General features: G+C 42.8%; 1 protein-coding gene across 1 annotated transcript; it reads right to left on the bottom strand.

Moving 5' to 3' along the window:
• Nucleotides 1-570: 570 nt before the first annotated feature.
• Nucleotides 571-2,856, bottom strand: LOC145115830 (DELLA protein RGL1-like). Its single transcript, XM_079052186.1, has 2 exons — nucleotides 2,031-2,856; nucleotides 571-1,592 (listed from the first exon to the last, which is right to left on the bottom strand). Exons 1-2 carry the CDS (start codon nucleotides 2,742-2,744, stop codon nucleotides 672-674), a joined length of 1,635 nt encoding a protein of 544 aa, XP_078908312.1. The 5' UTR covers nucleotides 2,745-2,856; the 3' UTR covers nucleotides 571-671.
• Nucleotides 2,857-11,048: the final 8,192 nt, after the last annotated feature.

The following is an 11,048-nucleotide window of genomic DNA, read 5'->3' as shown; positions in this document are numbered from 1 at the left end:
CCAACTCGTCGAGTAGACCTTGAATTCATGAGAATTTATCACCATAAATTGATATTTGAGAATCGGGGCGTTACAGCGACATTCCAAGATGACATGTTGAAGCCTTTTAAGTTCATTCATGTGTGGGAAGTTGTGAAAAGAAGCATTAGGTGGAAGGAGCTTGCAACACATGAAGACATTGCTAATCCGCCAAAAAGAAGTTGAACATCTTTATATTCGAGCTCACAACAAATATCATCGGATGGTCACATTGGTGTTGATCTTAATGATGATAATGACGACATTGAAGAAATACGCCTGCCTAACACCCTTTAGCCTAACACAACATATAGTACACGAAGGCATAAAATTTTCATTACACTTTTTACTTTTTTGGTGTTGGCATATGAATAAGATGATATTTGTGTCTTTTGTACAAACGAAACATAAGATATTCATTGTTCTATCTAGTTTAACCTTTTTGAGGGACAAAATATTACAATATTTGTATTATTAACATTAGTTTATGTATCAATCCAAATATTCAATACATATTAAATGCAATACAACCTGTTATATATGTCCTATGATATGATCATAACTATTACATCATCATAACAAATGAGACGTACATGTTCCTAAACTAGTTATGTCCTTATGACGTCCAATGCATTACAACATGTTGGTTGAAACTAAATGAACTTCCATGTTGACAAGGAAACCAATGGGGTCCCTTTCCACCCAACAATCAAAAACTTGTCATTATTCTCAAGCATGCAAGAACTCACACATGGAAATTGTTGCAACACGAGCTTTGCCTGATATATACACGAATCACTAAGCTCGTACTCCACCATTCCAAACCTTGCAAAAAATGACCTCCAAGTATCCAATTTTACACTCCTACTCATCGGCTCACCCTCCTCAGCCGCCACTAGGTTTTGCATCCCGCCAGCAAAATGTACACCTTCCATCACTGCTCTATGAGCATTATCTTGACTCATACACACGTCAATACAATCAAAAAAAGCACCATAAAAGAATAATGTCTCAGTAAACCGCTTCACGAAAGAAGTTGAAGTGTGGTTGGCTTCGACCTCGGCGACAACAATAATAGCAGGGTTGATTGTTTTGATAGCTCTCATCATATTTTCCAACCTTTGGGGTCTGGAAATCATAGTTCTTAGAATCATATTACAGTAGACTGCGATTGCTTCACCATCCTGAACCTCAAACTGATGTTTTTCCACTTCGGTGATGTCTGATAGCACGAGTGTTTTGAACAAGAAAGGCAAACTTAAAGTTTTCGCGAAATTCTTCAATCTTCTTCCAGTTTCCTCTACTTTTTGGAAGTCTAAGGTTGTTGCAAATGCGGTTAGTTTCAAAAGCTCGGGTTGTGGACTTTGTTCTGCAAATGCTTGCATCATAGCCGTCCATTGTACGCCACATCTAATGTGGATGTCGATCAAATGCACTTTGCTTGATGTCCCAACTTGATCGAGGATCGCTTGTATGCCTGTGAAATGCAACACTTGATTGAACGGAAGGGCTTGATAAACGGCCAAGAATGTCATATTTGTTCCCAATGCCATAGGATTTTCATTTTTTATACCCTACATATAATAAGTTTGGCCTCAAAAATTAAAATTCTTCCTTTTTTAACCGAAGTACTTTGTTTAAGCAAATACATAAGACATACGAAGAAATACTAATGACAGACGTCACAAAATGTTTAAAGTTACAAGATACATTATTTTTCAATATGATAATTTAAGACACATAATCGAGTAACATGAGTAACCGAAATATTAAAACAAAAATCGATTCAAAATATTCAAAAACTTGGTGTATGGAATTAATTGTTTAGATGATTTTATTCAAACGAAGACTGATTATTAGTTTATTAAAGGTTTGGTTTTTGTACTTTGTAATTTGTATATTCATATTTAATTTACTGGTTAATTATTAATTTCAAAGAAAAAAGAAGTTGACTGATGAATCCAACATTCCAACCCACACAGATCCATTTTTGACCAATCATAATCACTCACCTGTTTTTCTAGTTTCGTAGCAAAGGGTATACCAATTTCTTTTCCGATTCTTTTCTGTAATGCATCACATAAGTGATACACCAGCCGCTCAACCGGAGAGCCGCTGTCGCACGCCACCCACCCACACCGTGCTATGTATTTGCTGGCGATATCAAACTGCTTCCGGCCAACTTTCTCGGCGGCGGTCAAAAGCTGGAAAACAAGCTCAACCTCCCTGGTCTCGTCAATCGATAAGCTCGTGAACGCCGACGACCCATACGGATGAGTGAACATGGTGTACCCATTGCCCCGTTGGGTTGAAAACTTTATAAACTTCTCCGCCGCCAGTTCGATGATTTCCACCGTCGACAGTTTTCCGACACAATCCAGTACAATTTCGTCTGTAGAAGCTTCTGGTAAACCTTTAAATTTTCTCCGGTAACTAAGAAGCTCTAGCGACGCCGGAGAATTCTGCTCCGGATACGCTAGTTTTGACTTTAACTTTGAATATGAAATTCCGATGGTTGAAATGTCGAAATCCGGTATGGAAAATGGTGTTTGATCATGATTATCAAGATCTTGGACCTGCTCTGACAATCCTTGCGCATCAAATGGATTGCAGTAATTATTGATGGTGTGGTCTACGTCTTCCAATGGAGGGAGTTCTTCGTCAACGGCCAAGTTCCCTATTTCCGGCGCCGGAAACTGATCGTCGAAGATTGAGTCGGGGTTCATTTTGATAAGAGAATTTGTAGAAAAGTTGAAAGATTTGCTGAGTTTGTGAGGTGTGGTGAGGTCAGATATTAATGGCGATGGGAAGCAGGAACAATAAACACAAAGCAAATGAGGCATTCATTCCTAAGAGATTAGGCAGGCATAGTGTGTCTGTATATAACAAAACCAAAGGAATAGGATGAGAATCTGTCGCAAGCTGTCTACAGTTTATTCATTAGGACTATCGAGATTGACCCATTTTTTGTAAGTCTCAAGAATATAATCTATAATCGATAAATTGTAATATAATTGAAACCGTTGTATCATACGGATGTCCTTGATGAATGAATATTGGGAACCATGAATAGACATGGTTGGTTTAGTGATAATTATCTAATTATGTGTAGTCTAGAAAAACAAAGAGGTGTTGCATGTGTTTGAATCTTTTCCTAGATGTTATCTAATTGTTTGGGTTAATATCATAAAAATCATAAGTTTTAGGCTTTTAGCCTTTGGTCGGTTACCAATAGGTTATAGCTACGTGGCATATAGACTATGTTTGCCACGTTAGCAAAAATTGTCACATCATGGGTATTTATAGCTGACATGGCAGCCTCAGAAAAAACTTTGGGAACACTCTTCGATGCCTAACTCAATATCATGTTATGTGTTATGTATGTATAAGATTTCTTTCATGCCTTTGGTGTTTGCATGCAATGGTATTTGTAGTTATTTCGTATCAAGGTGCCATGATGATGTTACTTATGTTTTCGGTGTATTGTATTGTGTATTATGGTCGGTGTTTTGTTTACAAATATATTATGCGTCTTATGTTGTTTTTGTTAATAATATATTTGTTATGCATGTATAAGATGGTGTGTTGTTTGATACCTTTGGTGTTTGCACATATAGATATTTATAGTTGTTTCTTATCTTGGTGTCATGATGATGTTAGTTAGGTTTTCTGTGTATTGTATTGTTAGTTATAGTTGTTTGTGTTAATAATATATTTGTTAAGGGGTATGACGTGTATTTTACTACTATTAGTTTTATATTTATAAAATTATACTTGGTCATAACCAGAGTGCTACACAACTAGGCAAGTGTACGTACTCGTTTGACAGTATATGAATGACAAGTACGGTTTGTCGAACACTAGGGGAACGAGTATAATTTTAATAAAAATACATGCTATTAATTAAACTAGGAAAATACTATAAAAGAAGGGGGGTTTTATTTTTCAAGTTCAAAAACCTATATCATCAACTTAAAACAATTAAATTAGCGACGATTACTTAAACTAAATCAAACAAAACATAATATGATTTAAATCAAGATAAAAGAGTACTACCATTTAGCTTCGACTCGCCTCTCTCCTATGGTTGATGTTTTTAACAATGAAATAGACTATTTAGTTGGTTACCGAATTCTAATGTGACTAGTTATCTTAATCGGATTTCCTAGTGCTAACAATTTATGAACGACTAATACAATGATCATGTAATTAGTTAACACACAATTGATTGAATTGATTCGGACTAGAATTGATATGATCTAATGATTTCTTATCTATGATCAAGACAATAAATCAAGCAGATAGCATGGATTTATAATGCTCTCTAACACAATCAAAGTTACAAATTAATATTACCTAACCCTAGGATTTGCTCGATCTCTAGAGCTAACAGTTTAATGTGTAACATCCCAAGTTCGGAAGCAAGAAGTTGGAGGGTGCAAAGTGTAAATTTAGGAAAGGGACTCGACGAGTAGGTCCGTCTACTCGCCGAGTCGGAGCGGGATTCTATCAGGGTTTAAGTGGCCAACTCGCCGAGTCGGAGACTTGGACTCAACGAGTTGGTGTTGTAGGAAGAAAACCCTAATCCCGAGGGTTGCACCCTATTTAAAGGACTTTATGTCCTTCTCCCAGCCTCCTAATCCCCCTGAGAGTTCCAGAAACCCTAATTTTCATGTGAGGCTTCATTATTGAGGAGATTGGAGCTTGGAAGAGGAAATTGGTGAAAAGAGCTTGAGGAATCAAAGGCTAACATCAAGGGGCTTGTGTGGATCTGGGATCTACATCTGTTTGGGCACATTTCAGAGGTAAAAAGCCATAATCTTATGCTGATTTCCTTTTTGGTTCATCCTTGGTGGTTGATGTGGAATTCCATAGCTTGTTTGTGAGCTATTTCGAGTTAGAAGCTTAGATCTCAGGTTGCTACTTCAGATCTAGACTTGTGTTGGTCCAGAAAGTCATAAAGCATCAGTCTTTGAGTTGTTGGTGAAGCCCCTTTGTCATAAACCCTAGCCCTAGAGTGTTTTGGACTTATATCTCCTTGGTTTCACGTAAAGTTTGCAACTTTATGTGAGGGTTAGGCTGTAGAAGAGTGGATCTATGGATTGGAGACTCTACATGGCTCGAAAAGCCTCTGTATGGATTGAGAACTGAAGGGACTCGGCGAGTCACATGGGTGTACTCGACGAGTCGTATGAACATGTGTATGGACTCGACGAGTGGAAGAACAACTCGGCGAGTCTGTTGAAGATTGTCTTGGACTCGGCGAGTCTGTTCTTGGACTCGACGAGTCTGGTCGCAGAACCCCAATCTTTTCTGGTTAAACCTTGAAACAATGAGTCGGGAGGTGACTCGGTGAGTTGAGCAGGATGGGACTCGGAGATCGTTGGACTCGACGAGTCTTGGGGTGACTCGGCGAGTAGAGTCGTGTTATGGGAGTTTCTGAGTATAGCGACTCGACGAGTCGACTCGGCGAGTAGAGTCAGTCAGGGAGGTTGACTTTGACTGAGGACTTTGACTTTGACCAAGAGTTGACCAGTTTGTCTACCAAGGGTATTTTGGTGATTTTGGTATTTATGGAATTGGTTCTTTGGTAGTATTCGGTGGTGGAGTTCGTTTCGGTGGTCGGAGCAGCTGATCTTATCCTTTCAGTCGGCAATTTCAGGTGAGTTATCCTCACTATATCGATAGGGTCTACGGCACCAAGGCCGGCCCTTTATCGGATGGAAATCTGGGTATTGTTGTTATGTTATTGCTTTGCTAGATCTGCATCCTGGTATTTACGATGGTGTTATGTTAGTGACCTTGTTAAGGCCTGTACCCGGTATATAGGGTAATGTTATGCTAGTGACCGGTTAGGTCGGAATCCTGGTTAGGATGTTGATATGCTATGTGATCTGTTAGACTGTTTGTCTGGTTGAGGATTTGTTATGTGATTAATTGTTTTATGTGCACATGGTTGTTTGACGGTGTTGGGTTGAGGCGGGTCCTGCTTTGTGCTGTAGGCCAACATACCCAGGGCGGACCGGATATTCCGAAGGCCCAGCGAGCGGTCCGGATAGGCTGAAGGCCCCAAGAGGGCGGACCAGACGTGCCGAGGCTCAGAGAGTGGACCAGGCCGACTGAAGGCCCGGTGTGGGCGGACCAGTCATACTGTAGACTCAGGGAGTGGACCAGGTGGATTGAAGGCCCGGTGCGGGCGGACCAGTCACATTGTAGACTCGATGTACATGGCTAGACTCGGAGGGTGGACCAGGTGGATTGAAGGCCCGGTGCGGGCGGACCCGTCACACATTAGACCCGATGTGCGTGGTTGTTCTATTTGTGATATGTTATGAGTATGTTTATGTGTGGTTGGTATTTTGGGGGTAACTCACTAAGCTTTCGGGCTTACAGTTTCAGTGTATTGTTTCAGGTACTGCAGGAGATCGTGGCAAGGCCAAGGCGTGATCGTACCGCTCCTTATGTTTTATGATTTATATGATATGGTTCTGGGGGATACTCTGATAATAAACTATTTTGAAAACGAGATGAATGAAGTTAATGGTTTTTGAATGAATTAAAATGTTTTAATTTGGCTCAATTTTTTTGGGATGTTACAATTTAAATGCTATCATTGCTATCATAGCAATGTTTTTAAATGCTAAAGACTCTGTATGTGATAGTGGATCGAAAGTGCTTGGTAACAAGCACTGGAATTGTACCAGATATATGGAAGCACATACAGGTTGGATGCCCGTTGAGGTTGTGGCAATGTTGGATGATGCGCATGCATGTTTTCGGTCTCCTTGGAAGAGGAGAAGGAGAGGGATTCCCGATTAGAGATTGGGACAGAGGAAGGTGAGACAGCAGGTTAACAGACTCGAGAGTAGTCTGGACCGGTGTTGAGGACTGCATAAGGATATTACGGTCGGAGGTCAAGGACCTAGAGATCGTGATAGGGAGGTGTGTTTAGATTGCACTCCGTTGAGTCGAACCGAAGGGTTCGAGGGTGACGCAAGGACAAGGTCCTTGGTTCCGAGTATGGTTGTAGGCTTGAGTTGTGTATGAGGAGGTATTTCAATCTGGGGTATTCCATCATGAGGATGACCGGATCCTATGATTGATTGGACCTGGTGTGTTGGTATTCCAGCCCGAGGCTGATTAGGCCAGGTACGAGTGGTTACGCGATATGATTGGTTGATGGGTTACGGGAGCTGAGGGATGTAGTATCCTGTCAGCGTGTAAGGGATAGAACCAGAGGGTGGAACCGGATTTGTTCCGGGTTGCGAGTTATTAGGGTTATCGCCAACTTTGGGCGAAGGAAGATGAATTAGTGTCTCAACAGAGTTCAGTGGGTGATTATGGTAGCTAGTGCTAGCAGGGCGCGGAGGTACGTCCCTGATATGAAGGGATAGTGTCATCGGGTGATACGTGGATGATACGTGGTGCTATTGAGTTGAAAGGCCAATGGTCGGCTTGGAGAAGTGGCAAGGATGCCACGCGAGAAGAAGTCGTTAGAAGAGAGATGCGGTAATAGGGTTTGCAAGAACCTGAGTTAAATGAGAAATCGGAGTCTGCAGTACAAGGGGTTTGTTCTGAAGCGTATACTGCAGTAGGCTTCGAGGATGAAGCCTAATTTAAGTGGGGGAGAATTGTAACATCCCAAGTTCGGAAGCACGATCTCCTGAAGTACCTGAAACAATACATTGAAACTGTAAGCCCGAAAGCTTAGTGAGTTACACCCAAAATACCAACCACACATAAACATACTCATAACATATCACAAATAGAACAGCCACGCACATCGGGTCTACTGTGTGACTGGTCCGCCCGTACCGGGCCTTCAGTCCACCTGGTCCACCCTCCGAGTCTAGCCATGTACATCGAGTCTACAGTGTGATTGGTCCGCCCGCACCGGGCCTTCAATCCACCTGGTCCACTCCCTGAGTCTACAGTATGACTGGTCCGTCCACACCGGGCCTTCAGTCGGCCTGGTCCACTCTCCGAGCCTCGGCACGTCTGGTCCGCCCTCTTGGGGCCTTCAGCCTATCCGGACGACTCGCTGGGCTTCGGAATATCCGGTCCGCCCTGGGTATGTTGGCCTATAGCACAAAGCAGGACCCGCCTCAACCCAACACCATCAAACAACCATGTGCACATAAAACAATTAATCACATAACAAATCCTCAACCAGACAAACAGTCTAACAGATCACATAGCATATCAACATCCTAACCAGGATTCCGACCTAACCGGTCACTAGCATAACATTACCCTATATACCGGGTACCGACCTTAACCAGGTCACTAACATAACACCATCCTAAATACCAGGATGCAGATCTAGCAAAGCAATAACATAACAACAATACCCGGATTTCCATCCGATAAAGGGCCGGCCTTGGTGCCGTAGACCCTATCGATATAGTGAGGATAACTCACCTGAAATTGCCGACTGAAAGGATAAGATCAGCTGCTCCGACCACCGACACGAACTCCACCACCGAATACTACCAAAGAACCAACTCCATAAATACCAAAATCACCAAAATACCCTTGGTAGACAAACTGGTCAACTCTTGGTCAAAGTCAAAGTCCTCAGTCAAAGTCAACCTCCCTGACTGACTCTACTCGCCGAGTCGACTCGTCGAGTCCCTATACTCAGAAACTCCCATAACACGACTCTACTCGCCGAGTCACCCCAAGACTCGTCGAGTCCAACGATCTCCGAGTCCCATCCTGCTCAACTCACCGAGTCACCTCCCGACTCACTGCTTCAAGGTTTAACCAGAAAAGATTGGGGTTCTGCGACCAGACTCGTCGAGTCCAAGAACAGACTCGCCGAGTCCAAGACAATCTTCAACAGACTCGCCTAGTTGTTCTTCCACTCGCCGAGTCCATGCACATGTTCATACGACTCGTCGAGTACACCCATGTGACTCGCCGAGTCCCTTCAGTTCTCAATCCATACAGAGGCTTTTCGAGCCATGCAGAGGCTCCAATCCATAGATCCACTCTTCTACAGCCTAACCCTCACATAAAGTTGCAAACTTTACGTGAAACCAAGGAGATATAAGTCCAAAACACTCTAGGGCTAGGGTTTATGACAAAGGGGCTTCACCAACAACTCAAAGACTGATGCTTTATGACTTTCTGGACCAACACAAGTCTAGATCTGAAGTAGCAACCTGAGATCTAGGCTTCTAACTCGAAATAGCTCACAAACAAGCTATGGAATTCCACATCAACCACCAAGGATGAACCAAAAAGGAAATCAGCATAAGATTATGGCTTTTTACCTCTGAAATGTGCCCAAACAGATGTAGATCCCAGATCCACACAAGCCCCTTGATGTTAGCCTTTGATTCCTCAAGCTTTTTTTACCAATTTCCTCTTCCAAGCTCCAATCTCCTCAATAATGAAGCCTCACATGAAAATTAGGGTTTCTGGAACTCTTAGGGGGATTAGGAGGCTGGGAGAAGGACATAAAGTCCTTTAAATAGGGTGCAACCCTCGGGATTAGGGTTTTCTTCCCACAGCACCAACTCGTCGAGTCCAAGTCTCCGACTCGGCGAGTTGGCCACTTAAACCCTGATAGAATCCCGCTCCGACTCGGCGAGTAGACGGACCTACTCGTCGAGTCCCTTTCCTAAATTTACACTTTGCACCCTCCAACTTCTTGCTTCCGAACTTTGAATTTTTACACTCGACATAAAGTCCTTCTCCCAGCCTCCTAATCCCCCTGAGAGTTCCAGAAACCCTAATTTTCGTGTAAGGCTTCATTATTGAGGAGATTGGAGCTTGGAAGAGGAAATTGGTGAAAAGCGCTTGAGGAATCAAAGGCTAACATCAAGGGGCTTGTGTGGATCTGGGATCTACATCTGTTTGGGCACATTTCAGAGGTAAAAAGCCATAATCTTATGCTGATTTCCTTTTTGGTTCATCCTTGGTGGTTGATGTGGAATTCCATAGCTTGTTTGTGAGCTATTTCGAGTTAGAAGCTTAGATCTCAGGGGTCTAATTCAGATCTAGACTTGTGTTGGTCCAGAAAGTCATAAAGCATCAGTCTTTGAGTTGTTGGTGAAGCCCCTTTGTCATAAACCCTAGCCCTAGAGTGTTTTGGACTTATATCTCCTTGGTTTCACGTAAAGTTTGCAACTTTATGTGAGGGTTAGGCTGTAGAAGAGTGGATCTATGGATTGGAGCCTCTGCATGGCTCGAAAAGCCTCTGTATGGATTGAGAACTAAAGGGACTCGGCGAGTCACATGGGTGTACTCGACGAGTCGTATGAACATGTGCATGGACTCGGCGAGTGGAAGAACAACTCGGCGAGTCTGTTGAAGATTGTCTTGGACTCGGCGAGTCTGTTCTTGGACTCGACGAGTCTGGTCGCAGAACCCCAATCTTTTCTGGTTAAACCTTGAAGCATTGAGTCGGGAGGTGACTCGGTGAGTTGAGCAGGATGGGACTCGGAGATCGTTGGACTCGACGAGTCTTGGGGTGACTCGGCGAGTAGAGTCGTGTTATGGGAGTTTCTGAGTATAGGGACTCGACGAGTCGACGGGTCGACTCGGCGAGTAGAGTCAGTCAGGGAGGTTGACCTTGACTGAGGACTTTGAGTTTGACCAGGGGTTGACTGGTGGGTTATGGAGTACCTTTTAGAGTTAAGGACTTATGAGTATATTGTACCATGGCCATAGGTGGTGGAGCCTGTGTCAAGTGATCCGAGAGTTGGAGTTTACCTTTCGAGTCGACATCTGCGAGGTGAGTTATCCTCACTATATCGATAGGGTCTACGGCACCAAGGTCGGCCCTTTAGTTGTTATTGTTATGGTATGCTACATATGGATTTGATCTGCTAGATCGGAATCAGAGTAGACAGTATGTTATGCTTTTCTGATCTGTAAGGATTGGTATGTTAGTGACCTGCTAGGTCGGTACTCTCGTTACGAGAGGATTTTATGATTGATGATCAGTGTGACAGATATGTTTGATGTTTGTGTATGTCAGTATGTGATAGTTATGCGAACATGGTTATTTACTCGTTGGT

The sequence above is a fragment of the Lactuca virosa genome, chromosome 5, assembly GCF_052849685.1.
Source record: "Lactuca virosa cultivar CGN04683 chromosome 5, Lactuca_virosa_CGN04683_v6, whole genome shotgun sequence".
Taxonomy (NCBI): Eukaryota; Viridiplantae; Streptophyta; class Magnoliopsida; order Asterales; family Asteraceae; genus Lactuca; species Lactuca virosa.
This window is presented reverse-complemented; position numbering and strand designations above follow the sequence as displayed.